Below are 24,692 nucleotides of genomic sequence, written 5' to 3'. Positions count from 1 at the left end.
CTCAGTAGAGTTTGAGATTTAGCTTTTCATGACGGATATCACACTTCTCCTAGGAAATAATCAGACAAATAATGGAGTTTATGGAGTCACAACTGTTGAACATTTTATATATGAGTTTTGTTTATCCTCCTTCGAGCGAGATTTAATAAAAAAATGACCTCAGTTATTAAGTTCTCAAGAAAACATGCAGTTAATCAAATTTCAAGTCTCTCTTTCTGTCTTCCAACACACACCCACACACACACACACACCATTTTGACGCTGGGAGAATTTGTGCAGAAACATATGGTCTCATTACTTTCTTCTTGTCATCTTTCAACGGGGAGCTGTCATACTTTTGACAACACACACTGTCCAGAATATACACACGTGTACATACACACACACACACACACACACACACACACACACACAAACACACTTGCATCAGCCTCTGGCTAGACTCCAGGCGCCTGTCATGACACTCGCAGCTGACGTCCGTCCCACTCCGCTGGCTCTCACGACTTTTGAGGAAAAAATAAAATGCCTGTCCGCCTTCTTTTGTCCACTGTCTACACACACACACACACACACACACACACACACACGCACACGCACGCACACAATTTACATGGCTGGTACTCTTCTCCATCATTTCATCGTCTTGTTCTTTCTGACTCTTATATTCTTATTGTTTCTCTTGTATTTATTCTCTTCATTTCCTCTGTTCTCATCTTCTCTTTTCCTCATTCATTCTCCCCTAAACTTATTTCATGTCGGGGCAATTATCAAATTTTAATTTAGCGTGATCTGACATTTCCATTGTCAATGGCCAACGCCGCTCATAGGAAACTCCTAGCATTCAAGCTAACAACTTAAAGCAGCCATTGTGTGTTTGTTTGGCTGCCTGTAAGCACCAGAGGCCGACAGTATGCAGGAACACTGTGGCCCCTCTTTACAGCCGCTCATTTCATGTGTCTTGAGTGGATTATGTATGGATGTAGATTATCCACTTACTGTAGAAAGGCACCCATAAATTATCCACTTAAAAACGCATCCAAGACAAGACACATTAAGATCTGATTGCCTAAAACACTTCAAGATGTTATTCAAATATAAATCCTGCCATCTCTACACGCCACATATAAAACCTGTGATGCTGCTGATGATTCATGAACATATTTCAGATCAACAAATGCTGAGAACATGCACAGAGACTGTAGCTTGCATCATCCAATAACTTTAAGAAACTGCGGAAAAAAAAATATTTTTCACAATAATCTGAGTTAGGGTTTGGTGATAAGGCCAAAATCCTCTATCACGATATAAACCATTTCATATCTCGATAACTATATATATCACGATATAGCATGTTTTCTGGTAATTCAATAAACAAATAGTCTATATGGAATAAGCACATGGTAAAGCCTATTTTTTATACTCCTGTGTGAATTAAATACTTGACAAATGAAAAGTATGGATTATTTTCTCATTTTAAGAACTTGAGTGCTAAATGAACAGAACAGTTTTAAGTGAAACTTTAGAGATAAAAGAAATAAATATAGGCCTAGCCTATATCACGATAAAAATGATATACAAAAATGTATACGACAGGCATTTTTAAAAAGGTTTGACGATCGTCATATCGTCATATTGCCCAGCTCTAATCTGAGTGGGTAGCCATGTTTATTTGATGTCATGTCATATATTAGTCTATGTGATTTCATGATAATTGTTTATGTTTATTGTTGAAACTCTGTGTTGCTGCTATTCTTGGCCAGGTCTCCCATGTAAAATATACAGTATATTTAAAGGAAACCCCTTTCATAGGTTGCACTGAATGTGTGTTAAATGTATGTTGCTCCATCTTTCTCAAATTATTAAAGATAATACCGGCCTATACATGCTGTAAACAAATGGTTAAGACGATGGTAGTCCGTACCAGGGTCATTGTTGGTGTTGTTGAGTCCACATTTACCATAAACGCTGATGCTTCCTGTTGCAAAGATGCTCCTCTTCGACATGTTAAAAGTGATTTTTAGTTTGTTTTTTTTCACTTCACCGGTTGAAGCTTTAACTCTTTTTCCACATTAAGAACAACAAGAATGTTGTTTGTTTTACCAAAAAACTAATATCAATTTCTGCCATAAAAAAATGCAGCAAATTTTCTCTGAAATTCATTCTTTGACACAGAACCAACATGCAGCTGAGCAGAGAGTGTAGGCTGCCAATCTTCTTACTGTCTGAAGGCTCTTGTTTGTTTAGGCAATTCTCAATGTATTTTGTATTAATATATTCATTCACTGCTTCCCTTATAACCTCTCACCTTTCCTCCTTCCCTCATCGATCCCATCTCCTCCTCTCTCTCCTCCTGCAGACTGCCCTACGCAGGCTACTTTGGAGGAGTTTCAGGCCTCAGTAAAAAGCAGTTTCTGAAGATCAACGGCTTCCCCAACGAGTACTGGGGCTGGGGAGGGGAGGACGACGACATCTACAACAGGTAACCGTGGAAGGACCTGGCATAACCTGCTGGTTCTGCCCATAATTTCTTCACAATAAAATGTGATGTTATCCTACCTAATAGATTTATATTTAATCCTCTATAATGCATGTTTGTTTTACTACTCTAGATTAGCATTTTGCAATGAGTACAGCACATAGAAAAAACAGAAATATACCATCTGTCAGGGTTATGTTCGGTAGTCTGGTTGGACTAGAATCGTCACACCACCAACTGTCACACAGTCACACACATTCATGCGCACCCAAATATGCACATTATTTCAGCCTCCACTGCCAGTAAAATGTGGAAAAATTGAGTCTCTCGACTGAAAGTGACACTGAAGCTCCTCGTGGAGTGGATGATTTATTGTAATTGTTCACAGAAGGAGAATGATTAGCAAATAAATTAAGCTTTTGAAGCACTTCAGTCAGCTTTTAATGACTTGCTCAACTTCACTGATAATATTACGGTGGAAATGTGCTGGAATCAAATCTGGGAGAAGAATATCTGTTTGACAGGAAGACGGAAAGGTGACTTAAAAAACGGATTAAATGAACCACTTACAGGACCATTAGTTTAATTTATCGTCTACTCGGACGGTTGTTTGGACTGAAAATTGTTGAATTACCTGGTGAACTGATGATCTGACTATTAAACAAATTATAACTACAACAATGCACAGTCATCCATCTGTGTTTGACAGTACAGGGATGAAAGAATCATGAATGATACAATAAATAAAGATTTAGCATAGAAAAAATGAAACTACCTACCTTAATCACAGCTGACATTTTCCGTATATTCCTCAATAGCCGCCGTGTTACACATTTACATCCATCAGTCACATCAACAAGCTGGAAATGTCCGCTTCACATTGCTGCACAACTGAAATCAACACAAGATTTTCATATAATGTTGAATTAGCGTCAAAAGAAAATTTATTTTAGTCACATCAACAGATACATTTGCATCCAGAGAATCGGTACACTAATTATAAACACACACACACACACACATGGCTGCACAGACTCACACAGCAGCAGGACAGTTCCACACAGACAAAATACGATCGCCATCTTTATTGTTCCGATTCTTCACTATGAGTTTTTTATTGTTCACTCTCAGTGTCCCGCTGTCACCCTCACACTATGAGGCTTATCTTTGTCCTTTCAGAGTAATGGCATTATAAGAAAACTGAAAATACAGCATTTTGAAAATTGGTGTATTTGAGAATGGGTTTTGTCAGTAGACACAGTATTCAGGAGATTACAGTTGTTTGTCAGCGTCTGGCAAGATGTGATAAAAGAGATATATGTGTGCGATTCACTGAATGGTTGTCTGGATGACAGATAAAGTTAAAGCTCTAAGTTTTTTATTGGATGGTCGCTGCAGTAGGTCATTAGATGCTGTAGATTTCCCTCGAGATCTTTTCTGCACTCCAACAGAGCTAAGATAAGGGAAGTTACGTGCGGGAATATAATTGAAAAAAAACAAAAAAAACGTAATTCATTCAGTCATTGATTTTTTGCAATTCAAATTTACCCGAATGCATATTGTCCATACACTCAGAAAGCTACATTAAAATCATCCTTAGCTCACAGAGCTTTTCACTGGACAACTAAACAATGCTAAATGTTCATATTTCATTGGGTAAAGTGCAAAATATAAACAAAATGACATCCTTTATTTTGAGCACAGTTATAAAATGTTGATATTGTTTCCTCTGAATCCAAGAGCAAATGTTTCTTTGAAACTTTTCCTTCCTTTGCAGTATGCTGCACTTAAAGTGAGACTACATAATGTAACTTTTGCTGTTATGTGTGGACACTCCGGCTACATGATGCAGTTACAGAATAATGGCTAATTGAATTTCCTTTTGATTTTCCAAGCTTGTCTGGGGTCAGTTGCGTTAATGATGTCAGTGGGGCATCCTGGTGGCGTAGAGTTTTAAGATGCCATCTATATAATCACTACAGTGTGTCCATCCAGGGGCCGCACTCTCTCCTTCATTTTCTCTCAGCTCTTCACTGTATACCAGAGGTTTTCAAACGGTGATACGCATATTTTATTAGATTCAGTGTGACTTACACTTTTCAAGGATATCACTATCTCTGTCCATCGTGGAGAAATGTCCTTAATTCTGTTAAGAAATTATAGAAAAAAGACACTCCTCATAACTCCAGAACTTGCCTGAGAATCACCACATTTTTTGTTTACTTCAGTATCAAAGTAATCCAGTCGTAGTTGTCTGGAGCTTCTAATAGCTAATTTGGTGTACTTTTAATGATGCCAAATTGACAAAATGTAAACAAATACTGGCTAAAACAAAAACTTAAAGTTACAATCTCGAAGATCTCTGTTTCGTTTTCTTTGGCGGTACCTACTGTATGGCTATAAGCGGTGATTGCAGGTGTGTTTTTGGATCTCTCTTCCCAGAGATCCAAACAGTGTCGCCACATGATTTTTCCCGGGAGGGCTTGCAAGGGCTTTCATCAGTGGGCCATAGGCTCAAACACCATTGTGTTACCCCATTCAGTAATAGATAGCAACTTAACAGACATTTATTCAAATTAAGTTCTTCGAGATCATTACTTTAAGTTGGAGCCGACAACGTTACTCTAGATTTTGTCAAACGGGAGGCCCACAGTGTGCCAGACTTTGAAAAACCCTTCTGTGCAATATCTAATACAGGCAAAAACGCAACTTTTGTTTTTTTCAGAACAAATATGTTCTGTTGCATGCTAAAATGTAGTGTAACTGTAGCAAATGTCAAAAAGTCAACATATAATCTGTTACTTGTCAGTTACCAAACGGTATCTAAAGTTTGCTAACTAAAGCTAGCTGTCATTTGCCACCATAATCTACTAAGGATGGAGCTGCAAAACGCCGCAGTGTATTAGCAAGTTTCAAGTTATTTATTATCATATGCACATCAATTACAGAGAAGCGGTCATTGGCAGTGAAAATCTTAGATCTCCAGCAATGCTCATTAAATATGAATACAAAGAAAATCCCGCAAATAAAAAATAAGAATGTAAGACCTGCAATAGTGTAAGTTAGCCAACATACTTGGGTGCAACAAAGGGGAACTGCTAACTGTGCTGTCTGTTTGCAACATATTGAGAATCCAGATGGACAGTGGTTTAGAGAAGTGGGTTGTGCAGCAGGAGTTGTTTAAGAAGTTTCTTTGGACATTTTTGTTACTTTTTTCAACATGAATCTGGGTCACTGTTGGAATCCACTGTAAGATTGTGAATATACACCGACTTTAAGTGCTGTGTTCTGTAGGAGAACGCTACACGCCCGCAGGCAATGAGTATTAATGGCCACAGTGTTTTTGGTGGAGTCAGACTTTATAGTTCTATGCAGCATTTAGACACTTTTAAGATATTGCTTCAGATTTACAGCCCGAATATAAACCATATGGATGACTCTCACAATCATCATCAACCCATCCACGTAAAACTGTAGACAGAGCCAGGTGTACGCCACCTAACCAGCATGAAACGTCAGAGCTGAAGTAAACAAATTAGGGCTGTCAAAGTTAACGCTATAATAACGCGTTGACGCAAATTTGTTTTAACGCCATTAATTTCTTTAATGAATTAACACAACTGATCTTTCGGCGGTTGTAGCGGAATCAAGTAATGGTAGGGTGAAGATACTGGCATCATATGAAACTACAAAAACATAAGGAATCTAGTGGTAACAACTATGTCATACTAGCTTGTTGACAAGGAGGCTAAATAACGCTCCAAACTTACATACATTTACATAAAGCAAGCATATTTGCCCACTCCCATGTTGATAAGAGTGTTAAATACTTGAAAAATCTCCCTTAAGGTACATTTTGAACGGATAAAAAATGTGTGATTACTTTGCAATTAATCAGGATTAATCATGGACAATCATATTTCAATCGATTGACAGCCCTAAAACCAATATATGGTGCACAAAGTTGAACATCTAGCAAACTAAACATTCAGGTATTTTTTCTCAGAAGTGGGTGAAGACCAAACCGGAGCTAAAAAAAAGAAAACCGTAAATATTGTACACGCATTCATCAAGTGGCCAGAAACATGACTCCAAATGGGATGTTGATGTTGTTCTGTGTCAGCTGGATGCTAACAGTCTATTTACCTCCCAGTGGTCAAAAATTGCTCAGTGCTCCTTTAATCGGCACTGCAGCTGATTTAATGGTGATCGGTTTAATGCATCATTTTAAGAGGCTTTTGACAGAACCTAAACTTAAAACCTGAATTATCTTTATTTCTATTTACAGCTCCAGTGTATTGAACTATAATTGCACTGCTTATCTCAGAGATATGTTGACACTGGTCATATCTCAGTGCAAGAATAAAGTACAATAGAAAGTTGACCATACATCTCATTCTGTATAAACTGATAATTTCTATTATTTTTTCAAAAGCATGTATATATCCTGTTCTGTATTTTGGTTTTGGCTGTGTGGTGCAATCACTGAAACGTACCATGAGATGTGTTGAGTTTTATCAGGGTTGTGCATCAAATGGAGGTAATGATAGAAACAGGATGGACTGGACACTAACAGTCAGTTCTCTTCTTCTCTTCCTCTTTTTCTCTGTTTTTCTCTCCCTGTTTACTACAAACTGAGACTATAAAAATCCCAAAGTGAAATTTATAATAAATTAACATAAAAAAAAACATTGGCAGAAACAGGCGAATAAAGCTGAGCGTGAAGGTTTTGCCTTGCTTTACTCTCCGGATCACGCCCCCCTCCCACCATCCACCTTCGCTTTTCAGGGCTGGCTTGTTTTTAAGCCTTTCACGGAGCAATCAGAAGGGAAATGCCCTTGAAAACACACTTGGACAAGCTGTTGGAAGAAGACGGTGTGTGGACAGGGCTGTGTGTGGATGTTGCCGAGGTTATCGAAGCAAGCAGAATAGGCTGCTACTCGCTTTTTTTTCATGTACAATCTTGTTATTGAATTTTTGTGGATTTTTAGGGAAGGCAATGTTGGTCAGTTAGTCGGTCCACCACTTTGGTTCAGACGGAAATATCTCAACAACTATCAACTGGATTAACATAAGATAAGATAAGATAAGATATTCCTTTATTAGTCCCGCAGTGGGGACATTTGCAGTGTACAGCAGCAAAGGGGATAATGCAAAAAACAAGATGCATCAGCTAACACAGTAAAAAAGAGCTAAACAAAGTGTAACTACATGAAATATGGTACAGATGTTCAGGGTGTCCAGAGGTTGACATGTGTGGTTTTGAGTAAAATGTCTCAACAACTCTATGGATTTCCTTGAAATTTGGTACAGACATTCATGTTCCCTTCATGAATCATAATAATTTTGGCAATCATCTGAGATTTGATCTAGTGCCATCATCAGGTCAGAATTTCACTTTGTCTAATACTACTGTCTTTAGTGCTAATTAGCTAACTAGCTGCTTTCTTTTTGAAATATAAGCATAATTTTTATGGGATCTGATGCTGAAATAGTTCCAACAATGAAAGCTGTAGTAGCGTGCAGTGGAGAGGATGGAGTATCCAGCTGAGTGAACTAACATGTTAGCCAGCTCCGTCTCTCAGGACTCAGTAAAATGACCAGAGGAGGGGAGGGATACAGAGATAGAGAGATAAAAGAACAGTGGTATACATCAGAGAGTGTGGCGCCTGTGAAATCTGCCTCGTTTTTTTTTTTCTCTGTCGTTAAAAGGTAGCAAAGTTCACGGGTTTGAACCGTGCGAGCAGCCGATGCGTCCATCAGCCTGGCGTCCAATCGAAGTGTCCTTGAACGTGGCACTGAACCTCCATCTGCTCAGTCTTTGAAAGCTGCTCTGGAAAAAACGGAGCATCAACTAAATGACTAAATTGCTCTTTTACTCTCTTCTTCAGCCCCCCTCACTCCCTCACTCTATTTTTTTCCCTCTCCTCTGCCCCTCTAACTCTCCACGTCTCTTTTTTCTATCTCCATCTCTTGCTTCCCTCCAGCAATTTCCTTTTTTATGCTGGTTTTGATGCCACAGACCATGGCACAACCACTGCCTGAAATGGGTCCTGCTAGCTTAATGCCCGCCCGGGGGAACCGGCTGTCCCTGCTGCTCAGCGTGGCCCGAGCCTGTGGCGCAGAGGACACATGCCACTTACACAACTGCCAGTGCCACTTGCCCCACTCCCACCCCCCCCATCTGAAAAGTTGGTGGATATTACAGAGAGAGAAGGAGAGAGGTGAAGGGTTTTCTCTCTCGCCCTCTCTGAACATGCAGCACTAGCCTTGGGCAAAGGCTGTCCCAAGGGCCTCCATGGCGGACCAGCCTTCAACACAAACACACACTCTCTCTCTTCTTCCAGTGCTCCCTCTCTTTCGTCTTTGCCCTTTCCCCCCTTCCTCCCTGTAAAACCTCCCAGCGGTGGCTTTCAACAGAGCCTGAGCCAGCATCATGTACACATGCAGCCACAGCAGCACAAGGACTGCACGTGTTCCTGTGAAGCCTTGACAATGGTGTAAGAGTCGGGATATTTTGGGCTCAACACTTTTGAGAATGCCAAGCCTTTGATAAGTTCAATCACACCTCCAGGTTGTGGAAGTCTCCACCCTCGGGTCAGGTCATGCAAACACTGTCGGGTGTTTTAAATCTCATGTTTAGACCTGTTTTTCTTCTCTTTTTATTGATATTCTCGCTTGCCTTGATTAATCCTCGGGTTTCTTGTTTGTCTTTGTTTCATCAAATATTTTTTTTCTCGTTTCTGTGTGTGTTGTTTGTCTTTTCACTTCATTTACAACTGTGAACCACTTTGTAAAGTTTAAAAAAAGAGCTATATTAGGCCCTATTTAAACAGAGAAATGCAAGACACACTGAAAACTAGACCTAAAGTAACGATACTACGAATACTTACATTCAAATACCCAAGCACATGGACATTGTTCTCTTTGTTTCTCTCCTGCTGTTGTGTGCATGCCTGCAGTGATCACCTAATTAGTTCAAGGAACACTATAAAATGTTTTTGTTATTTGCTATTAAAAGCTGTCTTGTCTTAAGTACGTGGTTAATTAATAAACAAAGAACAATAAGAAGAAATGCCTAATGTTTGGCAGTTTGCTCAGTAGTAATAAAAATGTATTCAGAAGGCTATTAATGATGCATTAAACTCATAAAAACTCTTTATTATAAGTTTTAGTATTACTTGGTATCGGATCATAAGCAAATCCCTTACCACATTTGGCCCCAGTTTGCAGAGGTGAGAATGCAGAATTTGTTTATCATTCTTCACACACCTTATTACCACTTTCACGTGAACAACCGAGTACAACACTACGAATGCCTTCAAAGCTCGTCCTTGCGAAAGTGTGCTTTATTATCTCAATATGTATCATTCGTTGCGTCTTGTTTCTCTCTATAGCGACAGGCTTTTAGCCCCCACCTTCGAGTGTGGCCATTCAAAACAGCTATTAACACTTAATGCCTTTAAAGGTTCTCTATACGATATCCAGAGCATTAACATAGCAGCAAACAACTACTTGCTATGTAAAGATATAGTGGAGTAATGTCTACCAGAGCAAAGAATGAAGTCACGCTCCTGCTCACTCTCTGAGCTCTGTTGAAATCGATGTGCCTTTTAGTGCATGTTTGTGCATGTGAGCGTGCCCCACTGGCTAGCTCACGGCTGCCAGTCTGCACTGCTCTCATACGGCGGTTAACACCATCCCGACTGACGGCGCCATTGCAGAAGCGTAGCGCCATCCCTCCTTCCCCCCCCACGTTAACACTGTTAATGCTGTTAGCTGTGAGCCGCTGGCTCAGCTGTCGCCATGTTGAGAGCCGTACGGAGGCAATAGAAATGCTCCCTCGCACTTAGCACCTTTAAACACAGTCATGCTATACGTGTCATCTACCCTAGTTGGTTTTAAGCATATTAAGACCTTAAGAGTGTCCAAGTTGTGTCTGACTACAATGACAGATTGTTTTCCTGGTCATTCATTGGTTGCCAGTTGCAGTTTGGCAGGTGAACCATGGTCCACAAAAGTTGAACTATTTTGAGATTTTTCACCTTGCACTTTTTGCAGCACCATCTCATGCCTCAGGAATGCTGCAAATTGAATTATTCCATTGAAATACACAGGTTTTCATGGGTTTTTATTCATTTCAGCAAAACATCTCCATGTGAACAGGCCATTATTCACTTTCTTTTTCAAGGCCTGCATCAAAAGTCACTTATTCCAAGTACTAAAAGGGTTTGCAAGCACGCATATTTTTATCACGATATGATACTTTCAATACGTCACAGAACAGAAGTCAACGCGACGCATCAGAGAGCTCCTTCTTAGTATTGAGTGGAATCGATGTGAAGGTGAAGGCGAGGTGACAGCAGGGAACAGAAGGAGCAGCGTGAAATGTGAAGCAGAGATGAGGTCAGCTGAGTGTTTTACCGCTAGCATTGTGGCTCGTGCACACCATTGATCAGTTGATATCTTAATGTGTCTGAATGAGGTGATCTTCTGCAAACTCCATTAGCTTAAAAAGAGGTTATTTGAGAGGAACAAAAGTTGTCTTCGGTTGGATCGTGCCGTCAGACATTTTACTTCAAGGCTGTTGAAGCATGAAGGTGGTGCTCCTCATTTCCTCACTCACCATTGTTTTGTAATCTTAATGTTGGGTACAAAGACTCAGAAGCAGCAGCTCTGTGCCTATTCAGAGTCCCAAGGCCACTGACCAAGTCAAGTTATTATTGATGCTGACCTGAATTTTTATTCGCACATCAGCAGCATCACTAAAATAGCCTTCATCCTCTCAGGGATCATTGCTTTCCCAGTCAGATTCTTGTCCATGCTATTGCGTCTGTTTGAAACTATTTTGTTTAGTGCTATCAAAGTTAACACGATAATAACATGTTAACGTAAATTTGTTTTAACGCCACTCATTTTTTTAAAGATGAAGATGCTGTCATCATATAAAACTAGAAAATCTCAGGAATCCATTGGTACCAACCATTTCATACCAGCTTGTCGGGGTTAAATAACGCTCTAAACTTACGCTAAATTGTGGCGAAGAAAATCTGGGGTCCATTAAATTCTGACCCCAAGATATGTGAATGAAAATAGGTTCTATGGGTATCCACGAGTCTCCCCTTTACAGACATGCCCACTTTATGATAATCACATGCAGTTTGGGAGCAAGTCATAGTCAAGTCAGCACACTGACACACTGACAGCTGTTGTTGCCTGTTGGGCTTCAGTTTGCCATGTTATGATTTAAGCATATTTTTGTATGCTAAATGCAGTACCTGTGAGGGTTTCTGGACAATATTTGTCCTTGTTTTGTGTTGTTAACTGATTTCCAATAATAAATATATACAAACATTTGCATAAAGCAGCATATTTGTCCACTCCCATGATGATAAGAGTATTAAATACTTGACAAATCTCCCTTTAAGGTACATTTTGACCAGATAAAAAAATACTTTGCAATTAATTGCGATCAACTATGGACAATCATACGATTAACCGCAAATAAATTTTTTAATCGATTGACAGCCGTCATTTTTTTGTTTAATTTGGAGGACTTGTTGCAAGGAAGGGGTGCAGTGGATTACTGACAGCTAATTAATGTAGTACCCTCCACCTTCTAGAGATGTAAATCAGTATGCCAGGTGTTCAGTAAAAACTCAATTTTCTGCAACCCCACTTATTTGACACAAACAACTCTTATGCATTTGCATATATCTGATGCCAATTGTGTGTCTTCTAAAGTGCATTTGGTCTCTGAACACTCTATACATGTGTTACTGAGGAATAAGAATACAATCCGAAGCTCTGTGGGACTCTTACATTTCTATTGCAGCCACATGTAACCTATCCAGTGATCCGAAATCTGTGCTTTTACTTTATTACCCTCCTACAGTAGTAAGGGCTGGACCTTTTTCGAGTTTTAAAACTGGATACATACAGCTCTGTCTTTTTCCTTTGTGCCCCCTCCGCGTTGAATTGAGGGCACAATAATGAGGGATGCACTAATAGAAACATCAAGTACATGGAGGCGAGGGAGGGATAGAGAAAGTGTAAGATGCTCACGAAGAAAATGAGAAGCAAGTCCAGGGAGTGGAGAGGAGAGGGTGAAGGAAGAGGAAGGGAGACGTTCAGAGAAATGAAGCATTGAGCTGAAGGTACGGTCGGGCAGAGCAGCCACAGTCAGCAGTTGGTACAGGAAATCCACATGTAAGAAAGCAGTGTAGTAAAAACTGACCAAAAGTCATCCTACTCACCTTTTTATTTTCTGAAAAATGCCTGCCTTTGTATGCAGATTCAAATCTTTATAATGTGAATGTCAGTAAGTGGTATTAAAGGGGACATATCATGCTCATTTCCAGGTTCATGTTTGTATTTGGGGTTTCTATTATAACATGTTTGCATGCTTTAATGTTAAAAAAAACACGTTGTTTTTCTCATACTGTCTGTCTGAATATACCTGTATTCACCCTCTGTCTGAAACGCTCCATTTTAGCGCCTGTCTCTTTAAACCCCCTCCTGAAAAAGCTCAGTCTGCTCTGATTGGCTTGCGAGAAAAACATGGTGCACCTTTGCAAAGGTAGTTGTTGAATCACATGTTTTCTGATCTAAGCAAAATATCCAGACAGGAGGGGATTCGATATTGCAACGATATTGCTGGGCTGACCATTGGTGCTTTTACAAAATATTTACACAATGATATTTTTGATAAATAATCATCAGTAATGTGGATATAATGACCAAGTGGGTAAAGGCAAATAATAGAACAACTCCAGTCTGGTAAGTTCAGAAAATGATATCACTTTAATGTAGCCTTTAAAACCAGGAAAAGACAACATTTATGTCATATCACAATATTTCGATATCCAAAATCTAGGACGATATCTAGTCTCATATCACGCATATCTCGTACATATCATATCATCATATCATATTGATATAATATCGATATATTGATTTGTGTTTCCGCTCATGCCTCTGAAAAAAGGCATCTTTTCAGACATAAGATCATTTTATTTCAGTCATTTTAATGGACTACATTGTCATTAAACAACCCTTTTTTAAGCGTACAATCTTTCAGTTTGTGTAGGAAAAAGGCCATTTGAATGTTTCTCACTCGTGCAGCACCCAGATGTGTTCCTGCTGAGATAGAAATCTTTCTCCTGTTCACACCCACCTTACTTTTCTATTACTTTCTCTCTGCCCTCCACACACCGCCACCGTCATCATCATCACCACCCACTCCTCGTCTTCCTCTCCCATCTCATTTCTGCAGGCGGAGGGAACTGAGCCAGGACATCAGACTTAGCTCCCAATTCTCCTCCACTCTATTGCTCTAATGCAATTAACTCCACTGGTGGGAATAGACGAGGAGAGCTGGAGAAATTCCTGATTAATCCAATCAAATAGGTCCATGGTCTGTGAGTGTGAGTGTGTGAGTGTGTGTGTGTGTGTGTCCAAACCACTGTCCAAAACTGCTATAATAATGGTCTTTAATGCATACACACACACACACTCCTCCTCTGCCTCAGGCTGCTAATGAAACTTTCCATGTAGATCATATTAGTGGGCAGATATTTTTGTAAGGGGGAGAAGTGCTGGCCAGTCCACAGCTTTTCAAATGGACAAGATGCCTCCGTTAGTTAAGTTGACCGTACTGTTTAATGGAGTCACTCCAGGGGTCCAACAGTAGCTGCTATATATGGAGCCCTTTATTTCACTAATGACCAGAGTAATGGCTCAATCAGAATAAAATAGCCTTATGGAAAGTTATTAGCAGTACAATACGCTTCCTGCGACCGCTTCACAATAAAAGCCAGTTGACTGTTTTCAACATGAAGCAGCAGCAGCAGTATGAAATGTGAAGGATCTCATTAGCAATGGAACAAAATACTGCTCTTATACGGTGTAAGGGGAGTGAACTGTAAACAGTGAGGCTGGCATCAATGACATCAAATTAAAAACTGGTAATAGTGTGGCGAATAAACACAACATATCATAACAATTGCTCATTTTGTGATAAAAGCACCAAATTTGGCAAATGGGTTGATTGATATATTGGGAACAAAACTGGATATTGGCCAAAATCGTGATGGACTCTGGTGGTCGTGGCAGCCATATGACCACGAGCAGTTGGTCAAACTTTCCTATCCCATTAGACCCACAGGCGATAGAGCGCTCCTGGGATGATGTATTTTTGTAGGCCAACCAGGGAGTTAGCATCGCCCTGGTTCCCTCGACAAAAAGCCAATGGGATTTTTACATTGGGTTTTTGGATTATTGCAGAAAATAAGCTCTGTGGCAAACACAAGTTTATGATACTTACACATTTTGTTCAGCAAAATAATCTTCACAAATGAGCCACTTTATGATTTACACAATCGCCAGAAGAAAAAAGCTAACATTAGGCTATAAACAAACTACATCATGGTCGCATGAGCGCGAGTATGACGTTTAGTAGTCTTATTTAGACACTTGTTAGCAACCGCCTTTTTTAAGACATATAAAAGCTTCAAAATTCACGAGTGGGGTATGTATTGATTTATTTTATGTCGCACAACAAAACGTTAAAATCTCTTAAGCTTGTGTTACCTTATCTCAGACTAAAATGCTAACTCATTTCCGTGTTTTAGAATTCATTCCCGTAGCACTCTATAACGGACATAATTTAGATCCTAGTTACCCTGAGAATCAAATAATACTCACTCACAATTGTATGGACTTGTCTGGTCCTGGACTGATCATTTTCATTATATAAAAATGTTATTAAATAGTGCCGTGAATCAGTAAAAATAGTTCACGTAGTATTATTTGGTCATCAGAATGCCAATCTCCAATGGCCCAACAACCAGATTTCTTGGAAATACATTAAGCTATATTTGTACCAAATTTGGTTAGGTATATAATACAGTATATGTTTATAAAATGGGTAGATTAAATCAAGCAATCTGATTGGTTCATAGCTGTGATATATTTCCCACATAGCACTGCTATGACGTGTCTAACCTTTGCACTTTCAGTATCACTCCGCGTCTGAGAAAAAAAAATTAGTCTTCTTAGATACCTCCGCCAACACGGCACAGGTTACAGATATAAAGTGACAACAAAGTTAGCTACAAAATGGAACTATTTAACCCTCCTGTTGGTTTGACTTTTTATAAAGCATACAGTATAAACTATCACCCAATTCTGTGTTACACCTTTTTGGTCAACTTCATTCCTAATTATTAAGTTTTACACTTTTTGGGGGGAAATTAAGGTTAATAAACGTAATTTCCATGAAATTATATCTAATTTTTTAGTAAAAAAAAAGGCAGATATTGTGAATTATTTTGACTAAAGTTATTATCAGAGGAACATAATGTTGATGTATTATCACATACTGGTATATATAAACTTTTAGTTAGAATATTGTTTTGAGTAGGCAACCATCAATGTTATTTTGGGGCAATTAGATTAAAGAAATCCATATTTATGATATAATGAAGTTTGAAAACGGGTCAAATTTGACAACAGGAGGGTTAAGGTTAACTTCTATGGAGGAGTGGAATGAGTCATGTCCATCTCAAGATAAACATCCACCTGCTAAACGACATGCAGAGTAAGAGAATATGCAAGCAGGAACTCAGCAGAAATACACTAACCACTGCCTCCTCTGCCCCGCGACTTAGACACTATCTGATGCGGGTCTTGACACGGGAGAGCTTATGGCCGTAAATGGATTGGCAACCAAAACTCATACTCATATTTAAATGTATGTAAAGTATGGCACAAGCATCTAATCCTGACCCAGTCTCTGAAGAACAGAGTGGTCTACTTCTGTCTCCATTTTTTTGTCCTACTGCTCCCAGTCGTATTTACTTGACTCTCCAAAAAAAAAAGTCATAAAATGCTTAAAGGTCCCCTACAGTGGGGGATTTCACAGCAGCCACCCACCTGCTGTGTTTCGGTGGAGGTGGCTGTCGAATGTGTCGGCTTCGGATTATATACATCACACAGGGGAACGCTGAAGCTTTCCATCCTGCAGCTCCACTGTAGCCTCAGTGTCCTCTCCCTTACATAATATTCACACTACGCTGTCACGCCACGTTACTGCCCACTGCCTGTCAGAGTAGTGAAAAATAATGACTGCACTGATGTGTTAGCGTGTGTGTGTGTGTGTGCGTGTGTTAGTTGATGCTCCAGCTGAAGTTTTGTTTTGGTCAAGGACACAATTCTGTGCTGTCTACAAGAATGAAGAGAAGCCAGCTGATTGGCTACTTCACAGCTCATTACAACACACACTTATGCATACACAAAAACACACTCGCTAAAGCACACAACCCTGCAAGGTCGCAGTCGAAGTGGATGTTTCTTTTAGACAGTTTTTGTCTTATTTCAAAGTGTCCCTCTATAACCAAACGAACCCTATTAGACACAACAACCCTGAGCTTCATTTATCAAACAATGTGTGAGCGAGTGTACGTGTGGAATAATAACAGCTTCTTCTTTGCCTTGTGTCCGTGCGTGTGTTCCCTTTTTGTGAACGAGCATCTTGGACCAGCATTAATCAACATGCAAAGTCTCATATTGACAGATGATGAGATGGAGAGCCAGCCCACCCTCAGTGAGTGTTTTTTTGGAGACTTTCAAAGATGATTTTTTTGAAAGCAGGCAGAGAAGTTAACAAGCAGAGATACAACAGCGTAGCAAAAGATACAGATTTCAAAGAAGCTCTGATGATATTTTACACAAGCAAACACAGTTTTGAGGGGAGCTGCAGAGTCGGATAATAATTCTCTGTGTGTTCATGACAATGAGAGACCCCTTTCACATTACACATAGTTATGTGATCCATTGTTAGTATAAATATACTAATTAGAGAAGTTTTAAATGGTGATGATTAACGGACTATAACTTTAAAGCACCAACTAAACACTCTGAGGTGTTTGTGCATTCACACCTTTTGCGAGCTGTCAAACACCACTGATTATATCATCTGCAGACTTTGACTCGCGATATTCCTCACCTTCTAAACACTTCACAGTTGCTTAGTGAGTGATGTATTTGATTTTAATACTTCCCATCTGTGCATTAGTTAAGTGGCTATACATCACTCAACCACAAATAAGACCACAAGCACGGATCTTAAGGTGTTTTGTCCCATCAATGCATTGTTACACAGAATCACCGTCACCTCTGTGGTGGTTTTATGTCCATGCTTGGTACTCTTGTTTGAGCGAATTTTTCAATTGCTGAAATGTAAAATGTATGGAACACTGAAAATGCACTATCTGTTATGAGTTATAGAAAACTGTCTACCAAATTATCCATTATTGGGTGAAATCATGAACCACAGTATTTAATGTTGATTGGGCCTCTTTTTTGTTGATGTTCACAAGTCCAGTCCAGTGGTGAGCTTGTAACTAAGAACATTTATTCAAGTACTGTGTTAAGTACAATTTTAAGGTACTTGTACTTTACTTGAGTATTTCCATTGTTTGCCACTTTATACATTTTATACAACTGCATTTCAGAGACAAATAGAGTACTTTTTACTCCACTATATTTACCTGAAATATATAGTTACTTTTCAGATTCAAATTTTATACAAATACACGTATGATATGATTATATAATACGATGCATTGTTATAGATTAAAGCAGTGTTTTCCACCTTTTTTGGCTTGTTAATCCCTACAAAAAGTTGTGTCCAGTTGGGGTCCCTCGTCACGTTTCAGATGTCTATGAGTTGTTATTCCACCGAAGAAACATTTCCCCTCTAAACTTTCTGTTTATAAAACCAGTACCTTGACCAGCTACAACAGTAAAATAGTTAATTCATTGATGCATCTATATTAATAATGTCATATATAATCCTTTATCTGTCAGACAGGCTGATTTTCTGCAAGAATGGGTACTTTTAATATTTAAAGTTAATTGAGCTGGTAATACTTTTGTACTTTTCTTTAAGTAGGATTTGAAATGCAGAACTTTTACTTGTAATGGAGTATTTTTACACAGTGGTATAAGTACTTTCACTGAGGATCTGAGTATTCTTCCACTGCTGCAAAAGTCTCATCAAAAGGCAAAACACAGCCAACAACAAATAGTTCTTTGCAGCAAACAACAAAACAAACAAATTGTTGATCTGCTCTAAAATATCTTTTACTGAATTGAGTCTCCAAATATATAAAAATAACATTTTGAGATTCATACTGAATCAGATGAAGCGGGAGGGATTCAAATTTCTAGCTGATATCACCACAGTCGAGCTGTGCACACTCTGCAGGGCAGCGGGCACAAAGCAGATTATTTTAAAGATGCAGAACTGTGCATAATGTATAACTAAGCTCACTGCACTGAAAAGCTGAGGAAAAGAAGGAGAGGAGAGGGCTGGCGCGCTCACTCTCCCACTCTCACATTATTTGCACCATAATAAATCTCTAAATTATGCAAATGCATGCATGCTCGGTTGTGCATGCGCAGACACTGACAAAGGCAATCATCTATGCATGTGTCAAGTCAGCAAAGTCACTGAGACATGAGAGAGAGAGAGGGAGAGAAAAAGATGCGTTATTTAGTTTTCCGATGAATTTATTTATGGGAGGGTTGCATGTTTTTATGGAGTTTGGGTTTCGCCTCTTACGGGTTGATGTGCTTCTGATGGCACACAGCTACATTCAGGGTTATTTACATTTTGCTGGCTAGTGAAGAAGAAGAGAGCAGAAAAATGAAAGGTGAAGGGGAAAGGAGAGGAGAGGAGAGGAGGAAGGTGAAAAGAAACAAGGCGTGAAGAGAAAAGCATTGAAGGGAAGTAGAGAGGTGAGGAGAACAGAGGAGAGGATGAAGAAGCAAAGAGATGAGCTGAGAAGGAAGGAGGGAATAAAAGAGATAGAGAAAGGATAAACCAATACAGCCTATAGCTAAATATTGGAGGCAGAGGGAAACAGCTAGAATAGATGACCCTGTCCAAAGTTCATAAATATGCATACCATCACCTCTAAAGCTGACTGATTAAAGGAATAGTTTGACACTTTGGGAAATACCCCTTTCTTACTGCGCGCTAGATGAAAAGACCGACCAGTGTTGCCAACTTTGCGAATTTGTCGCTTGATTTAGCCACTTTTCAGACCTTCTATAGCGACTATTTCTAAAACACAACTAGCAACACATTTAGTGATTTATCCACATCAGGGATGTGAGAAAAAGCCAGAAATATATTATATTGTAATTCATTCCAATGCATGCCACTCAGAGTAATCACAGTCCACAGCTCTTCTGCCAACAGCACGGGGTCTTTCCCATCTCCTCTTGTCAGCCGACACAACCACTAAGCTTTATTCAAAGATATCTCCACCATCTCTAAAGCCAACTAATTAACATGTTGTATCTTGTATCTCACGCATAAATGTAAAAACTACAGTTTGTTTTTTGACTGTTTATCTGCCAGTAGGCCTGCTACTTCTGTGTTTTATGGCTACAGTTCAGGTAACCGGAAGAAAGCAAGTACTGTAGGCATGTTTACCAAAATGTCAAAACTATTCCTTTAAATAAGAATTTGCTCCTTGGCCTACATAAAAGTTGAACATTTATTTTCCTCACATTTTATTAATTAATTGAACTGAGTTAATCGTTCAGCAATGTGTCTTTTCCGTGAGTGGATTCACCCTGCATTAACCCTGAAATGTTTTCATTATTATTGGTTTCAAATGCCATTGCAGAGGCTTTTTCACTATTCTACTGCCAAGAAACGCTGAATCCTTGACATTTTACATCAGCACAAAGTACCAGCTATTAACCTTCAGTAGGCCTATACAGTACAAACATTTGGTATCTGCCCTCAATGACCCGTAGGTGGAAAGAAGAGAAGTCGGAGAGAGAAGGAGTGAAAAGAGAGGGAATAAAAGAGAAAAAAGAGAAAAGAGAGGAAGAGATATAGGAATAAGGGGAGGAGGTGAAGATGTGAAAAGAAGAGAGAGAAGACGAAGCGAGGCGTTTGTGGACAAGAGGAGGCGTTGGAAGTGTAGACGAGCAGTTGTTGAGGAGTAATATCAGGCATGGATGCTTTTTAAGACAGAGAAACTGCACGAATCAAAGCATTGCGACAAATAAGAATTCCATACACACAAACACAATCCGTTATCTCATGCAGGTATTTCAACCCCTGGGTTTAACTCGGGCTTTATGTCGAACAGATCCGTTGTTTGTGTTGCCAACACTCCATTTGTTGTAGCATTAGATATAAATCTCTGTGCAGATGTGCCCTTGTATTGTATCTTAGTGGTAATACAACGTTACCACTTTGTCTCTGAGTTGCGATCTCATGCTTTGTTTAAAGTGAAACACACTGTAAATCCTCGTCTTATTCCCCAGCTGGTGTCCGCGCACAGCTCCTGAAGTTGAACAATGTTTTTCTCTTGGTGTTATAAAAGTCTCTGATCAGAGTTGTTCTTTCTTTTTTTCTTTTTTTTTTTCCCCAGTAAGAGCCACGGGGGGGTCTCTGTTTGTTTTTGTGTGCAACACTGTTTGCAATGTGCTGTGTTTAGGGCAATTATTATGCACTCTTTAGGGCAAACACAGCCCCGAGAGCTCCGTGTGAAGGAATGCAGTGTGTGCTTGAACGCCTTGAGCAGCTGTAGAAGTCAAACAAGCATATTTTGGTGTTAATAAGTAGAGTTTTTAAATATTTGCTGACTCTATTCAGGTATACCACCACAAATTTAAGTTTAAGGTCATTTTTCAGGCAACAATTTCAAACATTTTCTGCTTCCAGTCTCTAAAATGTGATGATTTGCAGCTATTTCGTGTGTTACGTGCTACTAAACGGATCTTTCTTTTTTCTTTTTTTGGACTGTTGGTTGTACAACACAAGCTATTTAAAACATCATCTTGGCCTTTATATATTTGTATATTTGTTTTTTTTATGATTTTTCTGACATTTTGTAGACCAAATGATTTATAAATTAATTGAAAAAATAATTAGCAGATTAATTGATAATGAAAATATATTTTGAAAATATAGTTTGTCACAGCACTATCACCTTGGGCTATGCAAACTTATGATTGACATATTTCTCTATTTTCTAACATGTTATACACTAAATGAACAATCAATTGATTAAAAAAAACATATTAAAGGATAATGAAAATAATAATAAGTTTCAGCCCTAATTAATTTTTTCATGAAACCTCAAGGTGAACTCTCCTCTCTTCTCCTCTCCTGCTTTTTTTTTATTCAGCCAATTTTCTTTCTTGTCTGTCTCTTTGTATTTTTTTCCCTTTCTCTCGCTAACAGATATTGTATCTGTGTGTGTTGCAGGATCACTCTGAATGGGATGAAGGTGTCCAGGCCAGACGTTCGCATCGGCCGCTACAGAATGATTAAACACGAGAGAGACAAACACAACGAGCCCAACCCACAGAGGTACTGCATCATTGTCCAAACTCGTTCTCTGGCTTCACATTTGGATCGATAGCGCTGCTTTTGTCTCGTAGCTACCAGCTCAGATGTTTCTTTCCAACTTTTTCATCTCCATTTGAGAGAATTATGATTATGTTGCGCTGCAAAGGGCATACTATCAATAATGTGTCCTTATAATTAGAGTTAGCTACAGATACATACACTGAAACATGAGCAACACAGGCAATACAAGGCCAGCAGTGAGAGGTAAAAACAGTTTATTATGATTCCTTTGTCCATTGTCGTCCATATTTTCCGCTTTGACTCTGTCCAGTTTTGCTGAAATTACATGCTAAAGATATTTAACATTTAACCAGCCTTGCCCTTTTTAGCTATTTCTTGTTGCACACTCACATCGTGCACATTCACACCTAAGAGCTACTGTTAGTCTAGCGCTCCTGCTGTTGGCCACTGAGCAGCTCCTCATAAGAAATTGCAAGAGAAATGATAATAGAATACATTATAATAAATTTTAACTGATTTAAAGTGTATTATTATAGACTTATTTTGCAAACTGCGTCACTAGCTGGTGAAATGTACTGTATATGCTTAGGACAGGGGGACTTTTAAAATACAGAAGTCATGAGTCAAATTCTCCTTAATTCTTGTCCTTTATTTATTCAGTTAACTGTTCACTTATCGTTTTTGTAAATTGTATTTCCTATGATTCATTGTCTTCTACACACTGCTAGGAATTCCAGTATTTTCTGTCTGCTAGAGAAATACTGAGTCCTTATATATATATATATATATACAGTATATTATTTGTACGCACTGCCAGTCATCAGATACCCAGCTGGGATCATAATCTGGCCAAAGGAGGAGATAGAAGCCACAGATATCAAGACAAGAAAGCTCCTTACCATGCATGGAGGGTTTCACCCCAAGTCCAGAACCCTAAGGCTATACACTAAGCGGAAAGAGGGAGGCCGAGGACTAGCGAGCGTTGGAGCTACTGTCCAGGATGAAACATCGAAAATCCAGGAGTACATCAACAACATGGCCCCAGATGATGAGCTGCTAAGTAAATACCTCAGACAGCAGAAACCTGATAATACTGAAGAGGAAGAGGAGCAGACAACATGGAAGGACAAGCCCTTACACGGCATGTACCACCGTCAGATAGAGGAAGCGGGTGATATCAAGAAGACCTACCAATGGCTGGAAAACGCTGGACTGACAGACAGCACAGAAGCACTAATCATGGCAGCACAAGAACAGGCCCTAAGCACAAGGGCCATAGAGGCCAGGATCTACCATAGTAGATCAGACCCAAGGTGCAGGCTGTGCAAAGATGCCCCTGAGACGGTCCAGCACATAGTAGCAGGGTGTGAGATGTAAGCTGGATCAGCGTACATGGAGAGGCACAACCAAGTGGCTGGGATAGTGTACAGAAACATCTGTAACCAGTATCGACTAGAAGTACCCAAATCCCAATGGGACATACCACCGAATGTGGTTGAGAACAACAGGGCTAAGGTCCTGTGGGACTTCAGATTCCAGACTGACAAGCAGCTGCTGGCTAACCAACCGGATATAGTGGTGGTTGACAAACAGCAGAAGAGGGCAGTGGTGATAGATGTGGGGATACCAGCTGACAGCAACATCAGGAAGTATACTGTATATTATGATACGATATTATCACGATTCTTAAGTTACAATACAATCTTATTGCGATATTAAACATTTTGCGATATGCTGGGTATTGCGATAAAATATATTGCTGTATTATATTGTGATTTATTACCTTTTTTTCAACTGCAAATTATGCAGTTTGTCAACATCTGTTTCATCTAATAAGATACAGATTTCACTCTGTTCATCTCAGAGTTTGATTGATTCATTAGGTTTTCTAGTTTCATGTGTTACCAGTATCTTCACTCTAGCTTTAAGACTGAGCCTGCTACAACCTCTGAAAGACAAAATAGCGTCCGGAATTGTTATCGATACTTGACGTCTGTGTATCGTTACAATATTGCCACGCAAAATATCCCGATACTAAGCTGTATGAATTTTTCCCCCTCACTCCTTTGTCATGTTTAAGTTTGGAACTATGTAAACGCCTGAGGTTGCTAAAAAATATCTGAGGGCCTTAGTGTCCTAAATGGTAGCTACAACCCTGAATATATGCCTCACCACAAAAAATCTACCACCATCACTTCTGCTGCTATTACAAAGAGAAATGGGAGCATAAAGCCAGAAAAAGCAATAAAACTGGTATCACAGTAAGTCATGTATTGTTTTATGTTTGAGGAGTTACAGACCACCCTGCAGAGAGACAAAGAGAAACATGTTTCCTATGACTGACATTTCACTGAGAAGAGGATGTCAAACGATTAATGCAGGAAGACATGAGGACATTTTAAAGATGACATAGTAATTTCTTGTCTTCTCAGTATTTATTAAAATGTGGTTTCTGCTAATATGCAAGTTGCATAAATACTGACACTACTGAAGGTGTATTATAGTCTTAGTTTGCTGTAATTTCATTAGATATTAGCTGCAGATAAGGATGGGGTTTCATATATAAAAGATGACTGTAAAAATGTATCAGGATGTAAATAAAAACAGTCCTTTGAAGACCACAGCTTGGCCTTTCTGGTCACTGAAAGATTGGAAGATTTTAAAATGCCAAGGACAAAACATTTTCAATAAACCCAGAATTGCTTTTCAGAGATACAGCTCAAGGGCTTAAATGTTGCTCTTTTGGCTACACCCATTTAAATTGCTTTTCAGACAAATGTGTAAAAATGCTTCCCGTATAAATGTGTTATT

The 24,692-nt window shown here is 39.2% G+C and overlaps 1 protein-coding gene across 2 annotated transcripts in view; it reads left to right on the top strand.

Annotated features, from left to right (window-relative positions):
• The window catches only part of b4galt2 (UDP-Gal:betaGlcNAc beta 1,4- galactosyltransferase, polypeptide 2), a 196,585-nt gene that overhangs the window by 158,456 nt on the left and 13,437 nt on the right, over positions 1 to 24,692 (top strand). For both annotated transcript variants that reach the window (XM_037787276.1, XM_037787275.1), the window contains 2 exons: positions 2,357 to 2,479; positions 21,777 to 21,881. In XM_037787276.1, the coding sequence (XP_037643204.1) occupies positions 2,357 to 2,479; positions 21,777 to 21,881 (228 nt within the window). The remainder of the gene's footprint in view (positions 1 to 2,356; positions 2,480 to 21,776; positions 21,882 to 24,692) is intronic.

Source organism: Sebastes umbrosus, chromosome 12, assembly GCF_015220745.1.
Source record: "Sebastes umbrosus isolate fSebUmb1 chromosome 12, fSebUmb1.pri, whole genome shotgun sequence".
Lineage (NCBI taxonomy): Eukaryota > Metazoa > Chordata > Actinopteri > Perciformes > Sebastidae > Sebastes > Sebastes umbrosus.
This window is presented reverse-complemented; position numbering and strand designations above follow the sequence as displayed.